Raw genomic sequence first — 17,899 nt, forward strand, 5'->3', positions numbered from 1 at the left:
GTTTTACTGCATGACCCTAACTAACGGTCATCAATTCGACTGGTACGGGGCTAATTTGCTACAAAAAGGCTATTAGATCAAAGCAGCCTTTGGATGAGTGAGTGCCTCCCTAAAAAACCTCTGCTTCAAAGCGGGGGGTGACGCACACACACAGATAGTGCCAGGATGGAAGAACACAGTCAAGGTCAAACACTAGTGGTCCAGTCAGACACGTGCATGCTAACATGAGATGATTTTAACAACGCCTCATCAACAGGCTTACGTCATTTTGGGTATAAAACATGGAGTCAGATCAGAGGGGGTCAGAACTCTTACTGAGACGGCTGTAACACTGTCTTATATGTATTGGTTCTCCTGAATATTCAGTACTTTGTAATAAATACTTGGTTGCTTTCAACTTCACCTCCATCTGTCTTGACTCTCCATTCAACGAACATGCAAGGGAGTCGTAGCCCAGGCGAGAGGTGGGTGCGGACCCACCTTTCAATTTTCATTTCTACGACAACTTCTATGTTAAAATTATAATATATGTAAATAAAAGTGTAGTCTTGTGTAAAATATTAAAGAAATGTTCATTATTTAACTTTGTGTCTTTTGGAAATCTGTTCCTGTTCTATTCACTTATATTAACAGAATTTGGTGATTAGACTACACTTTGATTTCTCAGATATTTAGATACTCTCTCCGAGGTGGAGATACAGTAATACATTTTCCAGTTTTGTGTATATTTACACTGCCATAATAATCAGTTTTGGGGTTAAACTGTGTATATTTAAGGAGGATATTGAGGATACATTTGTCATATTCCTACTTATTTATAGTGACAAATATTTTAAAAAAGAGGTTTGCAGTGCAGTGTCCTGTAGTCCCAGTCCAGTCTGGTAGAAGGGGGGTATAGTTAGGGGTTTAGAGGGTAGAGTTGGTGGTTTAAAGGGGAGAGTTGGGGGTATAGAGGGTAGAGTTAGGGGTATAGGGGGTAGAGTTTGGGTTATAGGGGTAGAGTTGGGGGTTTAGAGGGTAGAGTTGGGGGTATAGTATAGGGGTAGATTTGGGGTTATAGGGGTAGATTTGGTGGTATAGGGGATAGAGTTGGGGTATAGAATAGGGATAGAGTTGGGGGTATAGAATAGGGATAGAGTTGGGGGTTTAGAGGGTAGGGTTGGGGGTATAGGGGGTAGAGTTGCATGTATAGGGGTAGAGTTCGTGGTATAGGGGTAGAGTTGGGGGTTTAGAGGGTAGAGTTGGGGGTATAGGGAGTAGAGTTGGGGAAATAGTATATGGGGTAGAGTTGGGGGTATAGCGGGTAGAGTTGGGGGTATAGGGGTAGAGTTGGGGGTATAAGGGGTAGAGTTGGGGGAATAGTATAGGGGTAGAGTTGGGGTATAAGGGGTAGAGTTGGGGGTATAGCGGGTAGAGTTGGGGGTATAGTATAGCAGGTAGAGTTAGGGGTATAAGGGGTAGAGTTCGGAGTATAGGGGGTAGAGTTGGGGGTTTACAGGGTAGGGTTATAGGGGTAGAGGTGGGGTATAGTATAGAGGGTAAAGTTGGGGGTATAGTATAGTGGGTAGAGTTCGGAGTATAGGGGGTATAGTATAGGGGTATAGGAAGTATAGTATAGGGGGTAGAGTTGGGGGTATAAGGGGTAGAGTTGGGGGTATAGGGGATAGAGTTGGGGGTATAGTATAGTGGGTAGAGTTCGGAGTATAGGGGGTATAGTATAGGGGTATAGGAAGTATAGTATAGGGGTAGAGTTGGGGTATAGGGGTAGAGTTGGGGGTATAGCGGGTAGAGTTGGGGGTATAAGGGGTAGAGTTTGGAGTATAGGGGGTAGAGTTGGGGTATAGAGGGTAGAGTTGGGGGTATAGAGGGTATAGTTGGGGGTATAGGGGGTAGAGTTGGGGTATAGAGGGTATAGTTGGGGGTACAGGGGGTACAGTTTGGGGTATAGAGGGTATAGTTGGGGGTACAGGGGGTACAGTTTGGGGTATAGAGGGTAGAGTTGGGGTATAGGGGGTGTAGTTGGGGGTATATGGGGTAGAGTTGGGGGTTTGTAGGATAGAATTGGGGGTATAGAGGGTAGAGTTGGGGGTATAGTTGGGGTATAGGTGGTAGAGTTGGGGGTTTGTAGGGTAGAGTTGGGGGTTTGTAGGATAGAATTGGGGGTATAGAGGGTAGAGTTCAGAGTATAATGGGTAGAGGTGGGGGTATAGGGGGTAGAGGTGGGGGCATAGTATAGGGGGTATAATTGGGGGTATAGGGGGTAGAGTTGGGGGTAAAGTATAGGGGTAGAGTTGGGGGTAAAGTATAGGGATAGAGTTGGGGTATAAGGGGTAGAGTTGGGGTATAGTATAGGGATAGATTTGGGGTTATAGAGGGTTTAGTAGCAGAATACATCAAGATGATCTGTGTATTCAGGAAGCAGAGACAGTGCTGCATGTTCTTGTGGAGTGTTTTACATTTGATAAAGAAAGGTAAGAACTCTAGAACATGAGAAACTGAATTTTAGAATTAGGTCTTACTGGAAAAGAGAAAATACAGTTTTTTTATATCTAAGAGATACTGGACTTAATTTAGAATAAAGGCGAAATGATCCTACAGGGGGCAGCGATGAAACTATCTGGATGCCAGCTGCCAAAAAACACCACAGAAGAAGAAGAATAGTAGCAGAAGAAGAAGAAGAATAGTAGCAGAAGAAGAAGAAGAATAGTAGCAGAAGAAGAGTACGGATCTGGATGAGAGAAACAGCAGCAGAACTGATGAAGGTAAGAAGATCAGTGGAGTTTACAGGAGATCTTCTCATCTCATTAATACTCTTTATATTCACACTTTAAACACAATCAGATATTGAGTGACCAGATAGATAGAGAAGGAAATGTAAGCAGCGGATATACATAAATATTATATATATATATATATAGTAAAAAGTCTAGTGCTAGTGCTGGGCGTTTTGTCCAAAATGCATATCACAGTATTTTTATTATTATTATTTATTTTATTTTTTTGCATGGCTGGGCTTTAATATATGTTTGTGAGTTACTGTTCTGTTAGGAGTGCATATAATATAAAACTCTAAGGCTTTAAATTGAGTCTTTGATTAGTATTGGGTTTACTTTGTCCCACAGAATATATACACAATATATGAAGAAATCAGACTTTATTATCAGAAAAAAACAGCTGAAGAATATAAACAATAGATCTAAAAATTGATAAGCTAACAAATTTGAAAATGAAATATTTTAATAAATAGTTCCATAAACACTATAAACAAACCTAAAATACTCAATGTTTAAGCTCTATTGCACAAGTAAACACAGGTTTAATATCAATTAACTACATCTTATTCCCTCTAGCGATGTGGCTGTACGAGAGAAATGCTTACCGGTTCAAATCCCCCCCGCAATATACCAAATCAACCAGTATACCACCCAGCACTACCTGATGGAATAAAAGATCTCCTCAGTTTGGTTACCACAGCAACCCCTACAGATACCATAACAACCCATACAGATACCACAGCGACCCACACAGATACCATAACAACCCATACAGATACCACAGCGACCCACACAGATACCACAGCAACCCACACAGATACCACAGCGACCCACACAGATACCACAGCAACCCACACAGATACCACAGCGACCCACACAGATACCACAGCAACCCCTACAGATACCATAACAACCCCTACAGATACCACAGCAACCCCTACAGATACCATAACAACCCCTACAGATACCACAGCAACCCCTACAGATACCATAACAACCCCTACAGATACCCCAGCAACCCACACAGATACCACAGCAACCCACACAGATACCAGAGCAACCCACACAGATACCACAGCGACCCACACAGATACCACAGCAACCCCTACAGATACCATAACAACCCATACAGATACCACAGCGACCCACACAGATACCATAACAACCCATACAGATACCACAGCAACCCACACAGATACCAGAGCAACCCACACAGATACCACAGTGACCCACACAGATACCACAGCAACCCCTACAGATACCATAACAACCCATACAGATACCACAGCGACCCACACAGATACCATAACAACCCATACAGATACCACAGCGACCCACACAGATACCACAGCAACCCACACAGATACCACAGCAACCCACACAGATACCACAGCGACCCACACAGATACCACAGCAACCCCTACAGATACCATAACAACCCCTACAGATACCACAGTAACCCCTACAGATACCACAGCAACCCCTACAGAAACCACAGCAACCCACACAAACACCACAGCAACCCACACAAACACCACAGCAACCCATACAGTTACCACACCAACCCAATCAGACACCACAGCAACCCACACAGACACCACAGCAACCCATACATTTACCACACCAACCCAATCAGACACCATAGCAACCCATAGATACCACAGCAACCCACACACAGATACCACAGAATCAAACCACAGTCTGCTGCTCTTTCAGTGATAAATATATTTTTGTTTTTTCCTTTTTCAGATCCAACTGGATTTTCTAATGGTCCCCAAAAAAACCTTTAGAACTTCTGCTAGAACCTCTTCAGAAACATCTGACAACGTCTGAAAATGGAGGAACTTAAGGAGAAGAGTAAGAAAAACTACCAGTGCCCGGACTGTGGGAAGGGTTTTAATAAGAAGAACGATTTCCGACGTCACTTCCGCATTCACACCGGAGAGAAACCGTTTCAGTGCTCAGAGTGTGGGAAGAGTTTTAATGTGCAGAGTACTCTCACAACACATCAGCGCATTCACACTGGAGAGAAACCGTATCAGTGTTCAGACTGTGGGAGGAGCTTCACTCTGAAGAGTCTCCTTCAGCGACACCAGAGCATTCACACTGGAGAGAAACCGTTTCCGTGTCCAGATTGTGGGAAAAGTTTTCGAATACTGTCGGCTCTACGGATCCACCAGCGCATTCACACCGGAGAGAAACCGTATCTGTGTTCAGACTGCGGGAAGAGTTTTAATAAAAAGGGTAGTCTAATACGACACCGGCGCATTCACACCGGAGAGAAACCGTATCAGTGCTCGTACTGCGAGAGGAGCTTTACACAACAGGATTCACTCGATGCTCACCGGCGTCTTCACACTGGAGAAAAGCCGTACTTTTGCTCCGATTGTGGGAGGAGTTTTACTCAGCAGAGTGCTCTTCAAATTCACCACCGCGTTCACACTGGAGAGAAACCGTATTACTGCTCAGACTGTGGGAGGAGCTTCAGTCACTCAACGACATTAACGAGACACAAATGCATGAAGAGTGCAAATTAAATCCTAATCATTTCTATTAGGGCTGCACGATTTATCGTTTAAGCATCGTCATGGCGATGTGTGCATGCTCAATAGTCACATCGCAGGATGTGCGACATCACTTAAGGCAATGAAATCAAACACGTCATGCTGCAATGTTTTATGTTTCGAAGTAGATACACAGCGCTGTCTCTGTGTCTGTGTGAGTGACAGGCTGCTGCTGCCTGAGAAGCATGAGGGGGAGGAGTAAACATCCACATGGTTGGGCACGTGCTTGTAAACGTGAGCACGTGTGTAAAGCTGTGCTCCTCAGTCCAGCACAGTTTATCAGCGCAGATATTTCCAGTTACAGCTGAATTCAGACTTTTAATCCCAGAAAAACAAACGCTCTTATTTACCTTTTAAAAAGCCTTTTAAATGCTGATTAAAGGGCAGATTACTGTTGTTTTGCTGTTTTCCTCGGGTTTTGAGAGCTCGGCGCTAACTCAGCTCCTGATTGGTCCGGATGCAAGACAGTGTGCGGGTAGGGGCGGGGCTGATGGCGTCATGGGCCCTGCATTGTTTAATATTGTGATATATATTGTCAAAAAAAAAAAGAACATTTGTAATGTAAGATTTTCCAATAGCGTGCAGCCCTAATGTCTATGTTTCTGGACTATAAAGTAAATATATAATAATTTTTCTAGCATTGCATGAAACTGATTGCACTTTTGCAAACTTATGAGTTCTTTTTCCTGTATGCTTTCAGCCAATCACAAGGTTTGATTTTTAGGCTCTTTGGCCATTTGGAATTTTTTCTTTGTTCACATTCTCTGCAAGTACTCTTTATTTTACACTGAAGGCAAGCAAACATCGTCTCTGCAAAAATTAAACTGAGGCTTTAAGACTAGTCTTAGACTATGTTTTCCTTTCACTGGTAAATCTCCACTCAAAATGCTGTATTTAAAGTTAATTCATTTTGCACGATTTGTCTTATTTTGCAGTTTTATTTTTGATATGAACAAGTTTAATAAATACACGTTTTGCAAGAATTAAGTTATTTATTGCTTTATTAATTCTATCTAAATCAAAGGTAAATGTGCAGAAGTGAAACTGATTCTTTGCTAAACAAGGTTGTAGCAAAAAAGGGGGGGAAGAAGCTTATAGGATGAATTTAACACAAAATATATATATATATTTTAAAAGATCTGATAAATCACAGTATTGATATATAAACATCATTTGTAAGTTAATATGTAATATCTATTGTTATTATAACATATTGGAAACTGTCTAAGTATGCTGCAAATATACTAACAGATTTATGTACTTACTTAAAATATATTAAAAGTACATTAATATTATGCTTTCATCAAATGTTTGAAAGTAAAACTGGATCAGACTTTTTAAAAGTACAATATAGTCTGTTAAAAAAAACAGATTTAATACTATGAAGTACACTTTTAGTTTAACATAATTCATACACTTCTAAAATACTTATTTTAGCAAAGTGTGTTAAAAACAACTGTTACTGTAGTTCACTTAAAGTGCAATGTATCATGTAACTTTTTAGAAAATACATTTAATTACTACATTTAAAAAATGCACAGTAAATTTGTAACACGCTAAAAATTGTAGTGCAGTATACTAAAATATATTTTTATACCTAACGAAGTACACTAGAAGTGTGCTACTTACAAAATCCGATCTCCCTCTCTGGTGTCATGTGACTCGTTAGTGTTAGTAGCTCTCAGGTGTGAATGGTGAGCAGGTGTGTTAAATTTGGTGTTTTGGGTTAAATTTTTTTCATACTGATCACTAGATATTTAACATGCCACCTCATGGTAAAGAACTCTCTGAGGATGAGAGAAACAGAATTGTTGCTCTATATTAAGATTAATAACACCCTGAAACTGAGATACAGCACGATAACCAAGATCATACAGCAGTTTAACAGGACAGGTTTCTCTCAGAATATTTCTTTAAATATTGCTGCAGAGGTTGAAGAGGTGTGAGGTCAGTCTGCAGTGTTCAGATCATAAATCCTGCACACACTGCATCAACTCTGTAACTCTGCATGAAACTGTTCTAGAAGGTAGCCTCTTCTGAAGCTGATGCACAAGAAAGCCCAAAAACAATTTACTGAACACAAATCAGCTCAAGAGCATGAGTTACTGAAACCATGTCCTGTGGTGTAACGAGATCCAGCATGAAACTTTCTCAACAATCCCTCAACAACAAGTTTAATGAGCTCTGCTGCCCCCTTATGGAGAAAATTTATCTTTTTGCTGTATGTTTTAAAACATAATAAACATAACGCAACACATCAGCTAGTCTGAACAAAAAATCCTCTTTAATATTTAATCCTGCTTTCCTTTTCTTAATGTACACATTTAATAAATATGTCAATTGATTGTTGTTCTTAGCTCATAAAAATGATGAGTTTCTTTGATTTTACCAAATTAAAAACCTCTGGAATATAATCAAGAGGAAGATGGATGATCACAAACCATCAAACCACCAAACTGAACTGCTTGAATTTTTACACCAGGAGTAAAGCAGCATAAAGTTATCCAAAAGCAGTGTGTAAGACTGGTGGAGGAGAACATGATGCAGAGATGCATAAAAAAAACTGTGATTAAAAACCAGGATTATTCCACCAAATATTGATTATTTCTGAACTCTTAAAACTTTATGAATATGAACTTGTTTTCTTTGCATTATTTGAGGTCTGAAAGTTCTGCATCTTTTTTGTTATTTCAGACATTTCTCATTTTCTGCAAATAAATGCTCTAAATGAGAATATTTTTATTTGGAATTTGAGAGAAATGAGAAACCAGAAAAAGCTCACATGGCGTGACTTTCCCAATCACATTTCACAAAGTTCGATTTTGAATACAAAACATTTTGTCTCAAAAATTAATGTGATAATAATAGAAATAATAGTACAGAGTTTACCACTATTTAAGCAAAAAAAAAAAACATTCTTATCACATCAAAATGAGATAATTAAAATAAGAATACTTAATTAACTTATCTTAAAAGTCTTGATCTATTAGTAATTTCTGAAGAGTATGAATGGATGGTGCCAGTTATGGTTCCAATAATTTTGCCATGAAGTTATATTACTTTATTTTATTGCTGATAAAATTTTGTACTACTTTAATAATATAAATATTAGAATAATTCTGTAAAACATAGATCATATATAAACTGATAGACGTGTCAAGTGGAAGTTCTTCCCTCAGGTATGAAGAATGTGACTGCTGCATGCATTTTATTGAATTATCTTGTTCTAAAATCACAATTAATGTGCATTTTAAATGATAGTAAAGAATGGAAACAAAAACAACAATTTGATTTTTAAAGTATGAAACTTTTAATGAAGGTTTATTTGATTTCTGCCAGATTATTAAACCAAGTATCAAATAAATACTGAGGTACTTTGAAGAGAATAATACAAAATATATAGTAGAGTACCAATAATGAAGCCAGCCCCAAACTAAACAAATATTATCACATCAAAATGAGATAATTCCCTTTACCCTCAGAAGAAAATGTAAAAAAAAAAAACCCTGAAGAAAGACAGGTATTTCTAGGACCCTGCATGTTGTTTTCTTAATTATACGGCCCTATTCTTGAAATTAAACTTTTTAAATAAAATGTTTTGTCATATATCTCCAAGAATATCGTTAATGCAAAAAAAAACCCTGAAATATCATGATGTTATTTTAGGTCCATATCGGTTCTGTTGCTAAGATGCTAAATGCTTTGGTTTAGTTGTTTGACTTCCTTTATCAATGCTATTAAACAGGTTTTATAAAGTGAAATTTAAAGTTTGAATGCTAGGTGCCGCTATCAAATAAACCCAATTTAAAACACCTGAAACACTCAATCTCCTTTACCTTCCTTTATTATTCCTAAATTAATATTCCTGAGCTTTTAGGAAAAACGGAAAATAGACAGAAAATGCAGGAAAATTCAGGCATGTTGGGAAAATGACTGTTTTTTAACAGAGTTCAGAAGGAAGTGTGTTTGATGTTTAACTTGTTTAATTTGTTAGGAATCAGTTGCAGTAATAATAATGGAGTATAATAATATTAAGAGACATTATGAAATTAAACATCAATTAAAAATATACATATATATTTTACACAACACTGTCAAAGATAGATAAAGACAGTAACTCAGTTGAGTAAAATAATGTGTAAATGTTAGCAATCAAGAAAATTAATTATTATAAAAGTGGTATATTTCATTATTTGTTTTATTACAGAGTCTGTGGTCCTGTATATATGACTGCACATATATTTCTCCTTCTGCCCCAAACAAAAAAAGTTTGGACACCCCTGAGTTAATTCATCATTAATCTAACTTCTAAAAACCAGGGTTCATACACTTTTTAACAAATACATTTCCATGGCTTTTCCAAACCTTGGCGGTAAATTTTAATAAGCGTAGAGTCTTTAAAATATCAGTGCAGACGTGACACGATGGATTTGTGTAAACATTCAATTATTTTTAACACAAAAACAGCTTTTCTTAGTCGATAAATGGAAACACTGAGATTTGTAGAGCAAATTTCCCTGACTTTTCCAAAACTTTGTGTATTTTTAGTTTTCTAAAACTGGAAAACCAGGTCTGGAGTTTGCTGTTTTCAAATGACTCCTGACCCAGTTTTTTTATGACCGTATAAACCCTGAACAACGTTTAAGAACCAGTGTGAACAGAAGCAGAGTTTACACTGATATCACATTAAATTAAAAGTACCTTTTTTATTATTTTTATAAATCGATTAACAGCTGCTTTCTGATAAACGTATGGCGAAAGTTTCCGCCTCGTTTTTGATGCATTTATGGCTCTTCAGGCTGTTGAGATGTCTGAAGCTCTTCTCGCACTCGGAGCAGTAATACGGTTTCTCTCCGGTATGAATTCTCTGGTGTAGGAGGAAATTGCCGTGGTGATTGAAGCTCCTCCCACAGTGCGAGCAGTGGAATGGTTTTACTCCGGTATGAATTCGCTGGTGGGACTGGAGAGTACTCCGGATACTGAAGCTCTTCCCGCACTCGGCGCAGTGATACGGTCTCTCTCCGGTATGAATTCTCTCGTGTTTTCGGAGAGTGCTCCGGTCTCTGAATCTGTTCCCGCAGTATAAACACCCGAACGGTTTCTCTCCGGTATGAATTCGCAGGTGGAGCTGCAGATTGTTGATTTGGCTGAAGCTCCGCCCACACTCTGAGCACTGGTACGGCTTCTCTCCGGTATGAATTCGCAGGTGGCGCAGTAAGCTGCCATGCTGGGTAAAAGTCTTGTTACACACCGAGCAGTGATTGGTCTTCCTCGCGATGACATCATCGATGACCTCACTCTGGATTGGTCTTTGATCAGACGCTGTTTGGTCATCAGTTTGGATGGTGGGCGGAGCCTGAGGACCATTCACTGTGAACGCCATCATCTGATAGGTAATCCAGGTAATCCAGTCTCCAGCAGTGAGATTACAGCAGAGGGATGCGTCGACTTCCTGGTTGGCATCTGATCAAGCTTTCAAATGTTGTAGAGGAAACGTTCAGCAGAAGATCTAAAACATTCCTGAAGAAGAAAAAACAAAACAGAAATGAGTGTTTAACATTAAACATGAATATTCCCAACGCAAAACTTTTTTAATCAATAGAAGAGCTAAAGAAGAGTTAATAATCTGATAGATACGATTATAACAAACAAACAGACTCTATCTGGTTTGTTTGGGCAGGTGTGAACATAGTAAAATCACAATCTGGTTCAGAACAAAACAGCTGAACTGAGAGGAGGTGGTCTCGGTCCCGTCCCAAACCAACTCCAGAGCAGTTCTGTTTGTGGTGTGATCGTGATCCGACCTGACTATCAAATATAACAAACCAAACCAGACCAGATTCAACCCAAACGATCCAAACCCAACCCAAGCCAACTCAAATAAACCTAACCTGATCCAACCCCCAAGAACATCAAACCCAAATCAACCAAACCAGACCAGATTCAACCCCAACAAAACCAAACCCAAACCAACCAAAAGCAACCAAACCAGACCTGATCCAAACCCAACCCAAACAAAAACTGACCAGACCAGACTCAACCCCAACAAAATCAAACCTAACCAAACCAAACCAGCTCAGATCAGATCCAACTACAACCCAACCCAACCCAAACCGAACCGACCAGATCCAACCCAACCAAAATTGACCAAACCAGACCAGAACCAAACCCAAACTAACTGGACCAGACCCAACCCACCCAAAATCAAACCCCACCCAACCAAAATACATTTTAGATTAAATATTTTGTAATATTCAGTTTTAAAAATTGCAGTAAACATTGTTTGTTAAAAACATGAACAACATGAGTACTCACCTACAGATTTCTACAGGATCTGTCCTGAGACCACAGAGTCCTGTAGACACAGAAAAAGACAGAGATGTTACTTAATATTATTATTACATGATAATTTTCTGGATATCATTAAGAGTGTGTGCATTATCAGGGTATTTTTGTGACAGCAATATTCTTGGTGATGTGACAAAAGAGTGAAAAATATTTTGAAGAAGGTACTACTTATAAGTGTATCACCAAAAATTAGAATATCATAATTTTCTAAATACCCTGAAATATGATAATATTATTTTAAGGTCATCAAGTTACAAGTTCTTTCACACTGTTCTCTTTTCTCATTATATATCTGCTAGAGACAGATTATATCTCTACAGTATCATTTATTTTACTTTAATCCTGAAATTAGTATTATGATATTCCGGATTATTGACTTTTTGTCAATAACAAATCTCATGAAAATCTTAATTAGGGTGTGTCATATCATATGCAATAATATCACCAAATAAAATGCAAAAATAATTTTGTTGCAGTAGAGTATTCATAAAATATGCATATTGTTTCATTAATTAATTAAGCGTTTTTTCATATTGCCAAGAATATCGTTATCGCAAAAATACTGTAAAGTATTATAATACTACTTTAGTGCCATACTACCCACCGCTATTACTACTTAAACTAACATGTTACAATAGTTTAACAGTTTCAAAGATTCAGTAGAAACAAAAAAAAATCTGCAAACTTTTGTCTATTTTGTGAACAAGAGTAATTTAACAAGACTTTGATTTTGTAAAATGTAACAAAACAAATAACAAAACAATTAATCTACAATAAGACTAGAAAGTGTAGAATTGCATTTAAACAGCAAACATTAAATACTTATACAAAAAAATACCCTCATTGTAAATAATACACTGCTTTTAAGACAGAATACTGAGGAGTATGCTTTAACCTTATTCACTCACTTAATTAAAGGTGTTTTATATCACTCAGTGGGCGTGGCCACAGTGCCCCCCACCTGCTGAGTTTTAGGGTGGGGTGGTGTTTACAGGTGAGGCTCCTGGAGAGAGTCTTCTATTATTCATATAAACCGGTTTTACATGTGTGAACAGGAAATTCTCCCACAGCAGTGCTGAGAAATACTGATTTACCATCAAAAACCCAACTTCTGTTCTGGTCAGTTTGGACAGTAGTACATTTACTACATACTTCAAGTGCATTAAAAATTATTTTTTAAAAAAAAACTTAAATTTAAGTAAATGTAAATAAGTACGTATGAATTTTAATTGTATTTTTTTAAGTATGTAATTTTTTTAATGTTCAGTATTGTAAAATGCACTTTTCTTTCACAAGGGCAGGTTGAATTGGGTTTAATTGGGTTGAATTAAGATGGGTTGGGTTTGATCATGACCATCAAAAATCCAACTTGTTCCATCTGAAACCAGTTACGAGCAAAAGTCAGGGGTGTGGATCAGGGTGTTGATCTGGATTGTTAAAAAAAATAATGTTTTTTATTTACTCTATCATTATATATCTGCAGTTCCATACATTACATCATATAACCAATATACCGCATTGTACCGCATCTTACTGGTATATAAGCAACAGTAACCCAGCAGAACAAAGGCAGTTTGGAGGAAACACTGTGGATAAAGTTCATTTAAATGCAGTAAAAACGATTTAATCCTCTCTAGATAATTACATTCATTGCACCAATTACAACCGCTACACTATAACCCAACTGCCGCAATTCTAGAGTAAATAACAGAATCAATTCTAAACACAACCAAACACCTCTACCCAGCCAAACCAAACAACTTTACCCAAACCAAACAATAACAAACCCAACTAAATCAAACCAAACATCTCTACCCAACCAAACAAAACCAAACACTTTTACCCAACCAAACCAAACAACTTTACCCAAACCAAACAATAACAAACCCAACTAAATCAAACCAAACATCTCTACCCAACCAAACAAAACCAAACACTTTTACCCAAGCAAACCAAACACCTCTACTCTACCATGAGTACCACCACCCAAACCCAGTTCTCCCAGTCTGGAGAAAGGCTGTAGGATGAAGTGTAGACTCTTTAAATCAGTTAATCTGTAGATAATCTCAGTTTTATAGAGTTATATTAATGATCCGCTTTACCTTCAGTCCGCAGATTAGCTGATCTTCCTCTACACTGATCTGCTGCGGGCTGGGGAACCAGTTACAGCACTGGCGCCCCCACCTGGCCTACAGGTTGTACCGTCGGAGGACGACGGGGAGGGGGCGTTCCTTTTTAACCCCTCCCCCATCTGTGCAAGGATTGGTCTAAAGACAGTGATTCTCAAACTGTGGAACAGGCACACAACACAACACATTACTGACTGAAATCTATGAAGTTTTATTGTATAATTTATACTCATAACAAAAAATTACAACTTTAGAATTGTCTGTGTTTAGTGATTAACCCAGTTAACCCTGAAAATCAGCTTAAATTGACTTTATTTCAGTTAAATTAGTTAACAAATGTGAAACTATATATATATATATATATAGTTGTATTACACACCGAGTGATCTATTTTAAGTGCTTATTTCTTTTGTTACTTTTGGCAGTGTGACAAGTCCTGCTGGAAAATGAAATCCTCATCTCCATAAAAGTTGTCAGTAGCAGAGGGAAGCTGTAAGATATGAAGTGCTGTAAGATTTTGTGGGAAAACAAAACTGCACTGACTTTAGACTTGATAATAAAACACAGTGGATCAACACCAGCAGATGACAGACATGTCTCTCCAAACCATCACTGATTGTGGACACTTCACACTAGACCACTTCATGCTTCCCTCTGCTGAAACTATTACAGAGATGAGCATTTCATTTTCCAGCAGGAGTTGAGATTAACTAGTTTCAGTAACTAGTCTCAGTAGTGAAGAGAAGAATTAAGATGTCTCACAGGTAAGTGCTCTAAAGGGGTTTTAAAACTTTTGACCAGTAGTGTATATGTTTTACTTCTTGTTATTTTTCTTCTTGGCTTAAAAAAATAAATAGTGCTTTATAAAGAATGTACTTACTAATCGCTGTGTTACTCTGGCTGATACTGGTCTCTTAGGTTCATGCTAACCAAACAAATACTGACTAAAAAATTTAACCAGAGTAAAACAATTTAATTCAGTTTGAGTGTTTGGCAAGTGTTTTATTTTCCCAGCAAGGAATTCATTACAGTCGCCAACGTCCAACCCGTACATCTATCAGTTATGTCACAAGGTAATAAAGGAAACATTTTAAATGTTAAATAAAGGAAACAGAAATCACATTTACAAACATGGAACCAAGTTTATTTATTTCTGCTTGATGAGGACAGACAATACTCTCATAAATTCTGTACACACCTTTCAAGAAGTCAGCAATTATGCAAATTCCTCAAAACCATTGTGTTTCTAGCCAAATTATTAGATATGGCGGCATTGGACTACTTTTTCACACAGGGCTAAATTGGTTGTGGTAGATTTTTTCTTTAATAAATTAAATTATCATTTAAAAACTGCATTTTATATTTACTCAGGTAATCTCTGTTTGATATTAAAATGTGTTTGTTAATCCGAAAATGTTTATATGCTAAAAAAGCAAAAAAACAAAAAGAAATCTGTAGGCACAGCACTGTACTTCCCATCAAAAGATGTATACAGTTATATCCTCTAACAGCAGTTTTCTGATAAGCATGTGTTGACAGTTTCTTCTTCCTTCTTTTGACATTTGTGCGTCTTTAATGTTCCCAAAAATCTGAAGCACCTCCCGCACTCTGAGCAGTAATACGGTTTCTCTCCAGTGTGAATGCGCTGGTGTTCTAAAAGGTTACCATGACGATTAAAACTCTTGTCACACTCCGGACACTGATACGGTTTAACTCCAGTGTGAACGCGCTCGTGAATCTGGAGAGTACTGCGACTAATGAAGCGCTTCTCGCAGTACGAGCACTGATGCGGTTTAACTCCAGTGTGAATGCGCTGGTGGTTTCTGAGAGTACCTCTTTCTCTAAAGCTGCTTCCACAGTGTGAGCAGTGATACGGTTTCTCTCCGGTGTGAATGCGCTGGTGGAGCTGGAGGTTAATCTGCTGAGTGAAGCTCTTCCCGCACTCGGAGCAGCGATACGGTTTCTCTCCGGTGTGAACGCGTTGGTGGCGTTGGAGACTGCTGCGCTGCGTGAAGCTCTTCCCGCACTCTGAGCACTGAAACGGTTTCACCGCGGTGTGAATGCGCTGGTGTATCTGAAGAGTTCCTTTTTCTCTAAAACTCTTCCCGCAGTCTGAGCAGCGATACGGCCTTTCTCCGGTGTGAACGCGCTGGTGGGTTTTGAGGGTACTCTCGATATTAAAGGTCTTCCCGCACTCCGAGCACTGGTAGATCTTTACTCCGGTGTGAACGCGCTGGTGTCGCTCCAGATTCCACTTCTGATCGAAGCTCTTTTCGCAGTCGGCGCAGGGATACGGTTTAGCGACGTTATGTTTTTGTCTCTGGTGTCTTTGAAGCGTTTTCTTCTGATTAAAACTCTTCCCGCACTCTGAACAGTGGTGAGTTTTACTCTCGCACGTCGGATTCGGCGTTATTTTCTCAGATGCATCGGTGTGAACAGAGGAATTTATAGCGGATGCCATAATTTATCGTCATCACCGACTGGCATCAGGATGCTGTTTATTTCTAGAGTCTGAAGAAACAAAAGAAACAAATGCATTTATAATAGGGGTGCGGCTAATGGCCATATGACAAAACAGTAAATTAGAAAAAAAATATTTCAAGAACACTCTACTGCACCAAAATGAAAATTACATTTTATTATTGCATATGATATGATATAGCACACCCCTTATAACTGAGATATAAAAAATATAAGAATTTTATCAGATTTGTAACAGAAGTCAATTATCCAGAATGATCAGTCATGATACTAATAATAATGCACTCCAAATATCTCCATATATCCAGGATTAAAGTAAAATAAATGATACTGTACAGATATAATCTGTATCTAGTAGATATATAATGGGAAATGAGAACAGTGTGAATTTTTCTTTTAATAAAAACAGTAAAAACCCTGATGTGATGATTAGGGGTGGATGATATGGCACCATATTTCAGGGTATAATATCATATAGTTTACCATATTCAAAACTGTTGGTGATATTATTGCATACTGGTTGTCTATCTTGATCAGGTTAATTATAAACCATCAAACACAAATAGACCCATGACCTAAACTGGTCAATAAATGGCCACACTGTTTTTAGTAGGGTATTACCAGAGCATTTTGTTTTAAATCCTTAAAAATCAGCTAAACCCAACCAAACTAAACAAAACTAAACCAAACCAACCCAACCAATCAAACACAAACAAACAAAGTAAACATAACCAACGAAGCACAAAAAAACTAAACCCAAGCAAACCAAATCCATCAAACCAAACCTAAACAAACCCACAGCTGGTTTGGAGAAAGACTCTACAGCTCCACAAAACATAATCTCCTTATCCTTTATCTCTCCTGAATCCGCAGTAATCTGTAAATATTATTATTATCATTATTATTATTATAGACAAAGTTGTTATTGGTCTGTTTTACCTTCAGTCCGCAGATCTGCAGATCTTCTTCTACACTGATCTGCTGCGGGTACTGGCGCCCCCACCCGGCCTGTAGGGGGTGTTACACTGGAGTCACGTGAAGATAGGGGTGTTTTTATGTAACCCCGCCCCCAGCCTGTGCTATCATTGGTCTAGGAGCAGAGACCCCAGTCGGTCACGTGGTCTCTCAGCAGCTATGCAGCGTTCATGAAACAACATTAGTACTGAGAATTATATTTAACCTTAAGACTCATATATGCAGCTATATAAAATTATTAAGATTGTTGGTTAAAGAAAAAGCATACTGAATAGAAAAAAATATCTTTACAATTATTATTTTTTTGATTGTAGGCTCAAACAGTCAGAAACTTAAAATGATAAATATTAGTCAGTGTAACGTTTAGCTGTTTAATTTTCTGACCATATTGAGCTAAATTCGAAAAAAACTAAATTGGGTAATCATTACTTTTTCCATTCGGTTTTCATCCAAATTATTAATTATCTACATTTTGATTCAGTCTTTCACAAAATTTCAGATTTGTATGTTTTTCTATCTTACACAAACACAACACAAATCTGATGGTATAATCCAACAAAATTGCAAAATGTAAAAAAAGATTTTTCCTGAAATTCCCATAGAGAGGGGCAGAGATGACAAAACCTAA

The 17,899-nt window shown here is 38.1% G+C and overlaps 3 protein-coding genes across 5 annotated transcripts; 1 reads left to right on the top strand and 2 right to left on the bottom strand.

The window, feature by feature from the left end:
* Positions 1 to 2,544: 2,544 nt before the first annotated feature.
* Positions 2,545 to 6,336, top strand: LOC125803906 (zinc finger protein 3-like). Its single transcript, XM_049482662.1, has 2 exons — positions 2,545 to 2,762; positions 4,524 to 6,336. Exon 2 carries the CDS (start codon positions 4,610 to 4,612, stop codon positions 5,309 to 5,311), a length of 702 nt encoding a protein of 233 aa, XP_049338619.1. The 5' UTR covers positions 2,545 to 2,762; positions 4,524 to 4,609; the 3' UTR covers positions 5,312 to 6,336.
* Positions 6,337 to 10,019: 3,683 nt separating this feature from the next.
* Positions 10,020 to 13,890, bottom strand: LOC103042094 (gastrula zinc finger protein XlCGF49.1). Of its 3 annotated transcripts, none has more exons than XM_049482665.1 (3): positions 13,789 to 13,890; positions 11,658 to 11,693; positions 10,020 to 10,858 (listed from the first exon to the last, which is right to left on the bottom strand). In XM_049482665.1, exon 3 carries the CDS (start codon positions 10,722 to 10,724, stop codon positions 10,065 to 10,067), a length of 660 nt encoding a protein of 219 aa, XP_049338622.1. In that variant the 5' UTR covers positions 10,725 to 10,858; positions 11,658 to 11,693; positions 13,789 to 13,890; the 3' UTR covers positions 10,020 to 10,064. The 3 variants fall into 3 exon arrangements, with proteins under 3 accessions (XP_049338622.1, XP_022521217.2, XP_022521219.2); XM_022665496.2 differs by having other exon boundaries at positions 11,654 to 11,693; XM_022665498.2 differs by lacking the exon at positions 11,658 to 11,693 and having other exon boundaries at positions 13,789 to 13,884.
* Positions 13,891 to 14,937: 1,047 nt separating this feature from the next.
* On the bottom strand, positions 14,938 to 17,308 carry LOC103047507 (gastrula zinc finger protein XlCGF7.1). Its single transcript, XM_015601086.3, has 2 exons — positions 17,236 to 17,308; positions 14,938 to 16,326 (listed from the first exon to the last, which is right to left on the bottom strand). The coding sequence occupies exon 2, from the start codon at positions 16,274 to 16,276 to the stop codon at positions 15,320 to 15,322; it is 957 nt and encodes a 318-aa protein (XP_015456572.3). The 5' UTR covers positions 16,277 to 16,326; positions 17,236 to 17,308; the 3' UTR covers positions 14,938 to 15,319.
* Positions 17,309 to 17,899: the final 591 nt, after the last annotated feature.

This window comes from Astyanax mexicanus, chromosome 8 (genome assembly GCF_023375975.1).
Source record: "Astyanax mexicanus isolate ESR-SI-001 chromosome 8, AstMex3_surface, whole genome shotgun sequence".
Lineage (NCBI taxonomy): Eukaryota > Metazoa > Chordata > Actinopteri > Characiformes > Acestrorhamphidae > Astyanax > Astyanax mexicanus.